This window comes from Falco peregrinus, chromosome 3 (assembly GCF_023634155.1).
Source record: "Falco peregrinus isolate bFalPer1 chromosome 3, bFalPer1.pri, whole genome shotgun sequence".
Taxonomy (NCBI): domain Eukaryota; kingdom Metazoa; phylum Chordata; class Aves; order Falconiformes; family Falconidae; genus Falco; species Falco peregrinus.
This window is the reverse complement of record NC_073723.1, coordinates 97,439,412-97,452,285: the sequence shown is the minus strand read 5'-3', so window position 1 is coordinate 97,452,285 and position 12,874 is coordinate 97,439,412. Positions and strand designations below refer to the sequence as shown.

Below are 12,874 nucleotides of genomic sequence, written 5' to 3'. Positions count from 1 at the left end.
TGTTGCAACGACAGCGCGGGGTGACTTGCGCTGCTTCCATGAGAGCAGGCACCGGGAGCAGTGACAGACCCCAGGAATAACAAGTACCTTCCTGGGCTGGCAACGTCTCTGATTGAAATGAACTTCTGACACGGAGAAAACACTTTCCATTTCACCAGCGGCCACCCGGGTGCCTCTGGGGAGACCTCGCCCTCAAATGCTGCTGCCTGTTGCCTGTCATTAAGAGCATTCCTCTCCCCAGCACAACGTTCCTCCTCCTTTATAGGAACGTAAATAAATTGTCTCTGCGCATTTGGAGCCCCACCTTCTAACGTGGAGAGACGCATCTGACCAAGGACAGACTACAACCACTCTGCAAGGCTTTGCTTTCATACACAGCAAACATCTGCTGGCTCTGGTTGAGCAAAACTGGTGGCAGAAGGAGTTTGCTCTGTCCCAAGGTAAAGCTGTGACAGTGGAGCGATCACACTGCCAGGGTCCATCCAGACCACAGGTTAAGGGCACTGTTCACTCCACAAACAAGGGAGCACCTAGAGGTGATGTGTTTTGTGGTGACATTACCCACTGTCACCTCCCCATTCCCTTGACTGCTCCACTGACCTTTTGCCATAGTAAATTACTCAGATGAAGCAACGTCACGCTGTTTGTTGTTGAAACTCATGTCAAAACCATAGTAATAGCATCATTTGTGATGATGGACTTGTCTTTTTCTGTGATGAATGATGTTGTTAGCTACGAAAATTCCTAATATAAAGAGACAAGTCCAAACCATGCTCCTTGTCCTACCGAAACACAGAGTTCAATGTCTAAAGAGATCCTGATATCTGAGTGGTTTTTCAAAAGCATGCAAACTTTGCTGTCAATGAGAGTTTGTCAACTAATGGAATTTTCCAAAGTTCATAGGCACATACATACATTTGGAGACCCCAACATACCTTGACATCTATGTATATGTGTGCATGCATTTCTCTCAGTGGCTTGCCTGAGGTCGTAAATGGAAGATGCAGCCTTCCCAGAGTGTTTTACCTACAAAGCCACCATTGCTTTCAGAGCAACAGAGCTCGGCAGGACATCAATCACAGAAAAGACAGCTGACAAGGGTCTTGAGAGCCCATCTCCCATCCGTACCCCACACAAAACCCCGACCAGTTCTGCTCAGAGTATTTATTACTGGCAGTTGAGCCCATGTGTGTAACAATAACTCGGTTTCAGCTTGTTGCCCATAGATAATCACCTGCTTTTGCTGCCTTCCCCCCGATGCTAAGGGCCATTTAGATAGCTCCCTTGGGGTTTCTCACAAATGTACAGCTTCCTCATGAAGGTAAACTAAAAGGGGGGAAAAAAAAGCTGTTTTCCCTAGGTACCACCACAGCTAAAGCCCAGGCTGAGCACTTTGCAGCTTTTTTTTGGTCACCCCCATTCATGCATCTAGCGCTGTCGCATCGTCCCCTCTAATCCAGGATTTAGATGAGCTTGTTTACCACAATCCCATTTTCCGTGTGATTTATCCCCAGCACCCGACATGGGAAGAGGCGAGCCTCACACACACACACGCGTGCGCGCTGCTGCGGGGATGAGCTCTTGCTTTAGGCACTTGCTTTTCTCTCATTAGTGGAAGCTAACAATAAGTGTGAGAGAATTGCAGACGTCAGAGGTAATTAGGAAGAAATTATTTCACGTTACCCAACAAAATGAGGTCTGTGAATAAAGCCTAATCCTGCTGTCTGCCCATTCTCTTTATCCCTAAATGACTCAGAGGTGGGGAGGGCACAAAATGCTCCCCACAGCGTGGGCCGCGGAGCAGCCACGAGGAGATGCAGCCATGCCTGACAGGGGCCACCTTGCTGCCATCCTCTGTCGGAACAAACCCTCCCCTCAACAGGACTGTGACACTGTTTAAACAATTAACCATTTCAAAAAGCCCAATCTCCTCACGGCCTAATTTTTTTGTAAATAAAAATGGTGACTTTGGAGTGTTCAGTCCCCTCAGGCCTCTGAGGGAACTGCTGTGCATTTTAGCGATTGCATAAAACCCTTCCTCAGTAATATCTATCTCTGTTCCTATCATGGTATCCTTTTCCCAAACTGTCCAGTGTTTCTACTCTTCTTTCTGGTTCACGTTTCCTTCTATCTACAAACATACTCCATTGCTCTTTCTCCTGAGTAGTTTCCCTCACTCAGAGGGACACACGGACACCCAGCACCTGATGTGAACCACTCCAAACCCCTCATGGCAGCCTCATGACAGTTTAAAAATCAATTTTATACTTGTGGGAATTCACCAAGTTCATTTCATCACAGGATTTCTGTTTCTAGGCAATATTTTTCAGTAGAGCTGAGGAAGACGTAGTATTGATCAGGGAATGTGTAGAGTAGATTACCTTTCTGATCCAGGTAGTAGGTGACCATCATCTGTCAAACCTGCAGCTCCATAACAAAGATCTATGCTTTTCCATGCTTCATTCTTCAGTCATAGACATCTTGGTAATATTTCCAAAGCATCAATGGGACTATAAACGCATCTATCAGGTGTGCACGTCCGTATCTCAAGCATACATATTTACAGCCCTATGCACACAGACAGTGTCTCTGTGATCTATTTTCATACTTCCCATCCTTTGCCTCGTGATATTTGCAATGTATTATTTATATGGCTTCAGATCAAGGCTTTCTGCTTGCTGGTGAAAGGACAGCACCCTGTGAGGTGTTGTAGCGAGTGAATCTAGGCCTGAACAAAAACCAGTGCAGAGCACGACTGTGTATCTGACAGAGGTGCGTGCCATCGGTTCACTGCTTTAAAGCCAGCAGCACGTATACAGCGGCACACACACAGGATTCAGCCGAGCACAGGGACGTCCATCACTCAAAATCACAAGAGAGACAAAACATAGTGTGTGGACACCACAAGAAGTTACTTTCTTCTTTATTTGTTTCCAGTTTAATTATTTTCTAGTGAATTATTTATTTAACGTGCAGAGGGGTGCTCACCCACCTCACCTCTCTTTGCTTTCACAACCAGGCATGGTTCTGCATTAAACGCGTCTCCTGCAATCGGCACCTTTTGGCAGCAGCACAGCACAAAATCTTACTGGGCTGTAAAATCTGACTGGGTTGCCTGGGGCACCTGCCAGTGATGGGTAGTAGCCCCCTGACACATACTGCTCGCCTGTGGACAGCCTTCATGTATCTCCCTGCCTTGTGACCTGCAGCCAGCCTGCCCTCTGCCCCCCGGCGGGTAGGAGAGTGCTGACAAGACAGACATGATACTGACCAGTAAGAATACTGTGAATATTAAGAAGTTCCTTTAACATTGATTATTAGCAATGTGATGATAATATTACTGGATTACCAGATTTTTTGTATGATTAGATCATTCTATTCCAGCAGGTGGGAAAAGCCAGGATGAAGGCAATTCAGGGAAAACATATAAGGACACTGCCATGCACTCTTGAAAAGCACTGGAGCAAAATCTCAGCTTTACTACTCCTGTATCTAATTGCTAATGAGCACCTTCACTAGAGCTGGGGGGTTAAGAGACTCAAAAAAGACTTGAGTGCATTGGAAAACCTCTCTTGTGGGATGTGAGGCAGATCAGCCATAGTCTAAAGATACACATTGTCTCAAGGTATGGGGGAGACTTTGTGAAAGACATGCAAAGAAACCAGGTCTTCCCAGTTCAAGGGACTGCAAAGTCCTCAGCAAAGTCTGGTGTAGCATATGGCTGTACAGAAATAGATAGATGTATTTTCTCTAAAGGGCTTTTGTGCTTTCTAAAAAATATGTTGAATGAGGAAGTCTGTGTGGTCTCTTATGACCACTGTTATGATTCTTTGGTGAAACAGAAGTGCAAGGACTGGTACTGAAGCACCCATGTCTGTACCAGGGGACAGTCCTGCAGTCTCTGGGACATATGTGGCTCTGCTGTGCATCATCCATCAGTGCTGGCCCTTCTCCTCACCAGGGGCTCCTGTCAGGCCATGCCTTTATAATTGTCCCTGGGAGAGTCTCCAAGCTCAGATCCACTTGCTTCACCATCTTAGCCCAGATATGCTCAACTCCTGTCACCCTGATAGCCACTGAAAGCTAAATCCAGGTCCTCCTGCTCCCCGCTCTAACCTGAGTAACTGGGGGACCACTCCTTTCCAGCAGGTCCAACATGGCCAGAGAGACAGGCAGAAGGCTGTCTGTCTTTTCTCTCTACCTGTTAACTTTCAGAGTCCTGTTTTTCTACCTGTTTTCTCCTTTCTGTCTTACAGTCACTTATACGCACTTCTAGGAGCGTCTGTGAAGCTGTGCAGGTACCAGAGGGATAAAATGAAGGAGTATGGGAGAAGCTAAGCATGCAGGAAAAAAAAAAGAAAAAAAAAAAGAAAACCATACCCACTTAAAGATTTACTTAGTGCAGAAGGTCTGCATTTTAGAGTAGAAGTTAATGGAGTTGTAAGGGTTTTTAGCAGCCAAGAACATGGCCTCCAGCATCCATTTCCTATCCCCAAGTCACATGTGGTTATGAGCTGGAAGCTCTGCATCTTAATTCACTATTTTTGCTCCTTGCTTCATAGTGGGTATCGCATTCTGGAGTAGTTCATTCTGGTTTGGTCAGAGGGAGAGGTCTTCTAATTAGTTGCTGCAATTGCTGTGTAAAGTCTACCCAGAAAAATGGTGCAGCAGCCTATTCTTGTAGCTGGAATTCATGTCACGTGTGATGTCCTGCCTTTGCCAGGGCATATTTTGCCATCTTGGGCAAAAAGTTCCATTTTTGCTTGGATATACATGTGCTGAGCTGTCATAGGGGATGCACATGATAGACACAAAGGTGTTAATTTGTCTCATGGCTAAGCTAATATTCAGGTGTGTAATGGGCCAGATCCTGCTATAGGATGCAGCCTCACCTATACAACTGGTCTCGTGTAAGTCAAGGCACTCTTCTCCCAGCATGGGAAACAGGCAACATGGCAAACTCCACTCTGGAGTCTCTTTACCAGTTGGTGGATGCAATAATAAAGTCAGAACAATTTTCTGGGACTAGCTGGAGTTTCAGAGGTTTCAAGCTATGTTTAAAGAGGATCTGAACAAACAGTTCTGAGCCAAATTAATTCTTGGTGCAACTCTAATGAGGCTGGAGGAACTGCACCTGGGATGATTTGCGTCCCACACAATATGTCAGTGGTCAATCTCTCAATATGCCTGGCTACAAGCATCTTTAAAAATTATGTTCTCTTTATAGTACTAAATTCTGATCTGCCAGATGTGGTAGCCAATGAGCCCTTCCTCACTAAATACTGAGAGGATTATGCATAGATACTGAAGTATCCTAATCAGCCTCTTGGTGAACCTTAATTGATCCATTACCGACAATAACTATTTGCTCAAGTTTTTATTCTGGTTTTTCACTTGTGTAAGTAGCATATGTAATTTCATTGGCTGGCTATTTTAAACCATAGGGGACCATTGGTGGAACAGTACAAATCCCTCTGAAATCCAAAATTGCCAGCTGCAATTATAGTCTGCATCTAGCATCTTCTCTAAGGACTATAAATGCTTCACTACTTTAATTTTGCTTGCCATTTGCATCACTGCGTGACAATTCCTGAGCGATGGCAAAGGATGGATTCAGTAATGAAGTCTGGACAGTAAAGAAATACTGTCTAAATTGCAATTTTCTGTTTCAAGCCAACATTTATCAGTCTGTGTGTATGGATACATCACATGTAGATACAAAGCACTGGTAAGACAGGTACCTTCGTTTTGGCTGAAATATTTGTGGGTTTCTGAATATTAGAGATGAAGAAAGTTGTTTTCTCCTCATATTGCTTGATTTTTTTTAACTTCTCAAAAGACTGAAATGCTAGAGTTGTAAATACTGGTAATTAAAAGGCCAGATTGGCAACTATATTATTCCAGATAAGGCTTGTGAAATTTGACCAATTTCAGTGATGTTCCATTGGAATAAACCAGGAATGAAACAGTAGTGGCTCAGCTATTTTTTCAGCTCGTATATACACATTAATGATTTGAACTATTTGTGAATGCCTTAAGTCCCACCTATATTAGAAGACAATGATTAAGAATTATACCTCAGACTGAATGAGTAGAGATACAATTGGGAAAACAAACAACAACATTGTGAGAATATGTGGCGTACACAGGAAGGGTTCTGGGTATTGCCAAAATTAGTTTCCCTTGTTAAAAAGAGATATGCTGAAGAAACATTCTTTAAAGGGGAAAAAGCAGGTTTTGGAGAGGTGAGATATAAAATATTTATAATAAAAAACACCTGGGGCACAGTGAGCTGTGCAGAGTCAACGTTTGCAAATGACACTATTTACCTTCATCAGACAGAGCTGTAAAATTTCTGAGAGACCCAAGTAATTCAGGCAAATGGGCAAGACAGTGGAACTGCTGTTCAATGTCATTGCAAGGTCAAGCAGTGCACAGCAAGATAGGCTAAAAGACAAAAAACTTCACCTCTTCACATACTTCAAAAGGGTTCAAAATGAATCATATCAGCACTGGGACCCTTGGTATCATGTGGTGTTCCAGAGCTCCCTGTGCAGCTGCAGTCTATTAGGCTGAATAAAGACTAGAAAATCAGTACTACTGAATCTATACTACTGAAAAATCAGTACCAGCAACAGTGCGGTGCCATCTTGCATACTTTGGGCATCACTGCTGAGGCCCTCTAACAAGAATACTGAAGAATTAGAGAAGTCTTGGAGTAGGCTAAGCGTGATTCAGCACAAAGACTTTCAAAGACAGACTGGAAAGATGCGATTAGTTTATGCTAAAGAAGTGATAAACAAGGTCATGAAAAAAAAAAAGTAGATAAAATGCAGACAGAGTTATTTACCAGAAGCTCCTATTCTTCCTGTCTCCACAACATTGTAGCAGTGTTCCCCTCTTAGCCCTCTCACCAACAGAAAAAAAGAAAACCCACAAGAAAAATCCCAGCAACTGGCTTGTCTTCTGCTTGTGGTTTTCTCAGAGTCACACTGAAGGACAATTAACGGCATTCACCAGCTCTGCATACCACCAAGTTGATAAGAGTATTAAACTGATGCCAGAAATCATGGTTGGAGCATACGAGGTTTTTAGACATTTCTACCTGACCTCAGTTTACTAATTCTTGACAGAAATCTTCCACATTTAATGGCATCCCTCTACACCCCATGCAATACAGCAAACCAGAACAGCTGGTGAATAACACTGTTAGGAAGAAGAAAGAATCTAAACAGGGTAAATCTGTCCAAACTGACCCAACAAAACAAGGTACTGAAGGATGTAAATATTTTGGATCAGGAAAAGATTTACCTACTCATGGGAGATGCAGTCAGAAGAGAAAGTTACACCATTGCCCTTTGGCCAAACTAACTAAGATCTTATCAAATGGCACCGGCAGCTACAGTCCAAAACGTTATCAAAGCTGAACGCTTCCCAACGGTGCACTGAAACAAACCAACCCCACATAGTACATGCTGATACTTAACACAACCAAAGATCCCACAGGATATGCCAGGAAAATAAAATGGGGCGTTTTATGGGAGGTTATATTGGAGCAGAAATAATGTCCAGGTCTTCCCTCCCCATAGCTCTTCTTCTTGAACATTGTGAACAAGCAGATCTCAAACGTCAACAGACTAAGGATAAAAACTGCATCCCATCACATATTTCTAAAAGCAAGAGTTAGAACAATGTGTCCTACCTTGTTAGCTTTGTCCCAATCTGCTGCCTAAGTTCGAGCCTCTCTTCATCAGTCTGCATGGGGAGGATGTTCTTTTCCTCCAGCTCTCGCTTGGAAGGCCTGTTGCTTAGTTTGATTGCTAAAGAGTCCTTCCTGCAGACTTTCATTGCCAGGGAGCCTGTGGGAGAGAGGAGAGGCTCTGCCAAAGGAGGTGTCATCATTTCATTACAGCGTGCAGCAGGCAAAGAAATACTAGCCAAGGGAAGATACTAGGCTCTCATTTACATTGGTATGGGCTGTGGGAAAAGGGGTGTCAATTAACTTCATGTGCTCAATTAACCTCAATTCATATCATAATAAGGAAAAGCTGAATTTGGTAGGTATACAGGAAGAACAAATTAAAATATTGCTCCATAAAGGGGAGTGGAGAAGCAGGGCTTGTTTCAGAATTGCCAGTAGCATCTGTATCTTTCTCTAGCACAGTGCTTCTGAACCACGTAAGGGAATGAATAATTCAGCCTCAGAATCTGGGCAGGCAGCAGAGCTACAGCACATGGAAAGAGAGAGGTATCTCTCTCTCTTTTGCAATGTGACATCAAGACGTCCAAGCTAGCACTAGAAGGAATCAAAAGTCAATCAGAAGCACCACACAGCTCTCTGTACATCACCTGGTGCTGCTTCTCAGGCAGTGACAGTGGCAAAGACGCTGTGCAAACCAGCGGCCTTTCCCAGCTCATGCTTGCTTTCCTAGGCTTGTGCCCAAAGCAGTTTGAGCGGGGAAGAAAGACAGACACAGGCCGAGAGAGAGACAAAAACCCATGAGAGGTTTTGGGCTTTGGCAGGAGAGTCCAAGGTAGTGCAGCTCTGCTCCGTTTCTTTAAGAGCAAAGACTGCTTAATTTCACTTGCAGGGTAAGGGAGGATTCTGAGGAGATTAAAGATGCCCATTTTAAAATCTCTTTTGTGTGTGTTTTAAAAAGGGTGTTGTTTGCTTGCATTGCTCCCAGTTTTCAGAAAACAAGAAATCCAAGGGCCTGACACTTCAGCTCGACCTGCAGGATGACAACCAGTTTTGGTCTTTGTGGGAGAGTCCTGTGATGCCAGCTCAGGCAGGGGATGGGTTTTCTCAGAGGTCGGGAAGGGGCTGCTCCAGACTGTAACTGAGATACAGCTATCAATTAACCTCTTCTCTTCTTATCTGAGCCCAGTTCTCTGATCATGACCCCTTCCAAAGTATGCGCAGACGTACCATTCTGACATGATTTAATACATACTATATGTAAAAGCTCTGATTCTCTATCAGTGGCACTTATTTAACCCTCTTGAAGTAACTCTATTGAGCTGATCTTGACTTTCGCCAAAGGCAGGGCTTCTCTGCACCATGGGCACTTGGGGAAGTGAATTCAGAAGTCAATTTGGAAGTGAAGTAATAAAAGCCAAAACCAGTCATTTGAATTCTCTCTGAAGAGCTACCCAGGCAGGGATTCATATGGACTAGGGAAGTCACTGTAAAGTCACACTACTTGTTATTTTGGATTAATTTGCCAAGCATGCCCATGTAGTGAAGCCCTGACAGATACAAAAGCCACAGTCAAGAAAGAAAATTCATGGGCCTTGTGTGTCCCTTGTGCATTCAGAGTAAAAATTCAATGAGAAAGGAAAAATGGCATGAGTCTTACTTGTAAATAACGAGTTATCCTCATCTTCATCTTCCTCTTCCTCCTCTTCCTGTCTTGTGTAGAGGCAGGAAGAGTCTTCATAGTCGGTTTCATGAGGCACATTTTCTTTATTGTCATCGCATTCGATCACAACAGTTGGCACTTGTCTCATGTCTGGAAGGCCCCCAGGTCCTGTTTTTGTAACACTGTCACCTGTGTGTAAACCAGAGCTGTTGGGAAACAAAAACAAATAAATAAACTAAAGAGAACAGCTCAATGGAAGACCTGAGATGCTTCTCTCACTGTATTTAGGAAAGCAGTGGTCTTTCATCCTTTTCCGAGAAGAAACGAGGACAGAAAGATCTTCATGACCAGCAAGACATTTAATGGGTTTAAACTGAGCACACACTACATTTGAGGTGCCAGATTTGTTAGGGAGAGGCAGGACAGCATGCAGGCAGCAGTAGTGGCAGCCAGGACTGAGAATTAAAGATCTCCAGGGTTAGTGAGAACTGCACCAGCTACTCAAGAGCGATAAGCATGTCTTCAGCCTGCGGTGTCTGTGTGACCTCTCCGGTGGTATGCAGGCAGGCAGGAGAAAACAGCTCACCTGGATGCAATAGGTGGAGCGAGGGAGCAGGAGGAAGGAAAGGTATATATTGTAGAAAGGCAGAAGGAAACCATGCCTTCCACTCCCTGGGCAAGAATGTGTTGATTGACTTGAGAGGAAGGCAAGGGCACAACTTGCTGAAGCACATGGGACTGACAATGTGAAACTGGGCTTGGACAACAAGAGACTTTGGGAGCTGGTGAGAAAAACAAGGAAGGGAGCTAAAACCTGGGAGGCTACTTTGCTAACAGCACAGTTACGTGTTGTGGGGGCTGCAGTGACGATGTCCCTTCTCCTGCCCTGGCTTCTCCCTCCGGCCAGCTGCTAGATCAACCTGAATTGGAACTAACAGCCTATTTCTTTTGTCACATAAAGTGTGATCAATGATGTCCTGCAGCTTACTAAGTTAAGACCAGTGGTCAGTACTACCACCTAGTACACCTAAGAACATGTAAATACAAGTAGGGAAACAGGAACACGAGGAGGTGAAGATCAAAGGCAAACTAAAGTGAAAGGAAAAGTCAGGAACAGAACGATGTTTCCCAATCCATTTTTATCTAATAGCTCATGTTGCTTTTCCAATGTGAAAAGAGAATGACAGACTAGCAGGCAAAAATGATGGCTGCTCAGGTTTGTTCCTGAGTCAGCAGAAACTGCCCTCTCTCTTAAAGTCCCAGCTGAGGCAACAGCTATATGGGGAACATTTGCACGCTGGCCATCCTCTTTATGTCAAATTCCCATTTTACTCTCCAGAAGAACGTAGATGTGAAACCAGATGTGCTGACCAAGTTGCACTTGAGACACACAAATTTTGCTCCGACCTTACTGAGAGCTGAGTAGCTTCAATTCCCTTGAATATTTTAGCCTGCTCAGAATACCAGAGGCATTCTGCATCTTGAAAAAATGTATTCTTCTTTTTAAATGATTTTCTACTGAGTCAACTTGAAACACTTCTCTTTCTTCTAACCCTGAAGTTAACACGGACTTTTAAATGGTTGCCAGATAACATCCCAGAAAGACTTTTAAAAACGTACTTCTGGGTATATAATGCTAGTCCATGATGTGTTTAAGGATTAAGGAGAAGAAAAGGCTTCAGAACCTGTAAGCAAGCCATACCATGCTGTTATTATCATCTTCAGCTTCAAAGAAATAATTTTGTTAATTGTAACATTTACTATAGATAAACTAACCAACAATGAGATGCATAGCTTTACTGGATGCCTTGAACACAGGAGCTCCATTTTTGTAGTGATAGTCCATGTTTTGTACCATAAAGTAAGAGAGATTCATGAAGAACTGGCTTGTGAATTTTTGTATTAGACTTCAATGAGTCTGACCCCAAAAAATTTATCCCAGAAGTAGCTCTAAAATTACGCTGCTAAATTCTCCTAATGACATATAAATGCACTACAGTCTTTAAAAACTTTCAACTAATTTAAATTTATTTATATGCTTTATGAATTTTAATTTTATGAACATTTTTATATCTGTTTTCTCTGTAACCTGCTTTTTCATAACTCTTTTAAAAAGGAAAGGTAGGAAATTAAAAAGTGTAGAATTCAATTTCCAAGAGAAACTAAATGCTGTGAAATTCTGTTAACACTGCTAAAAAAAAAAAAAAAGGAGGAAATAAAAACCTTCCAATAGTGAATACAACCACAGCATCATTCAGTTAATTTTAAAACAGCACATACAAAGAGAGTAAGTACAAATTCACTAATACAAATTCACTAAGTCCCTTCTGTAAGTATAAATGAAAGGATCAAAAAGTAGTTCGGCATCCAGGACCATTTGGCGCTGCCCTGTTCTGTGAAGGATGCATGTAGGTTACAGATGCATCCTTACGGGTGAGCACGTAGGGTAGCAGATATCAAAGCAGTTCATCAATTTAGGTTGCCAAGTAGGTATCGGATGGCAACAAGATTTACAAATTACCACAGAGGATCTTTATTTGAACTAGTGATCTAGAAATAGGCAGCTTCTCATTTCATTGTAATTCTTCTGAATCATCTACTTTCTTGATAATACTACTTTCTATTTAAAGCCCCTCATTTTTCCTGGTGTTTTGTGTTCTTCTTGATTAAAATCAGCCTCTTCCACAGCATTTTGACTAAGTCAGCTGCCTAAGCAAAGCACTTCTGAAATACATGTAGTACTGCAGTATACTTAAGAAAGACAAATCAAGGTCACCGGAGATGTCCATTATGTATAAATTCCTCTGGGTCTTTAAGCAAAACCCCACATGGTCAGGTGGTCTACACCACAAAAAAAATGTAGCATTTACCAAAAAGCACACTATTGTTTCAAACAGCCCATTTTAAATCAGCTTTGTGTTTTGCAACAAAATTAGAGAACAAAGCTACAGCTAAGCAAGTACTTGTTTTAAGAAGATAAATGTATCTTAACACATAGATTTGAATAATTCATAGCTACTAGTACAAGTACTTGCAACTACTGTTGCATCATTTTTGTGTGATCAAAACAGCAGGAAAGTTGCACCATGATAGCTTACAATGTTTATAGCGAGAAAACATTTTAAAAAATCAGAATTTAAGTGTATGAGTGACTCATGGTACGGACAAAATCAAAAAAGCAAAAAGTGAAATCCCGCCTGTAAAATCAAGTGGGGAAAAAAATGCATGCTTCTCATCTGTCATCCCAGGCTCTTTGATTTTGGAATAAAGAGTTACATTTTTATCAGCAGGTTTTCAGATCCACAGTACATTCTTCTGTACTTAACAGCTATAACAAAAATCTGAAAAAAACTTCAAACCACTGTACATACACTTCTATAAAACAGGCATATGTGTGAGAGAGAGAAGGCAGAGCTATAAATATTAAGTGCTTCTATCCTTAGGCAATGCTAAAGTTTAGACAAAAAGCAATTCTCTTGACAAGTTTTATGGAAGATAAATGTTTTCTGACT

At 42.5% G+C, this 12,874-nt stretch overlaps 1 protein-coding gene across 2 annotated transcripts in view; it reads right to left on the bottom strand.

Annotated features, from left to right (window-relative positions):
* PHACTR1 (phosphatase and actin regulator 1) overlaps nt 1-12,874 on the bottom strand; it is a 301,149-nt gene that overhangs the window by 40,820 nt on the left and 247,455 nt on the right. For both annotated transcript variants that reach the window (XM_055798198.1, XM_055798197.1), the window contains exons 7-8: nt 9,360-9,568; nt 7,703-7,859 (exon numbers count right to left, since the gene is read on the bottom strand). In XM_055798198.1, coding sequence (XP_055654173.1) covers nt 7,703-7,859; nt 9,360-9,568 — 366 coding nt within the window. The remainder of the gene's footprint in view (nt 1-7,702; nt 7,860-9,359; nt 9,569-12,874) is intronic.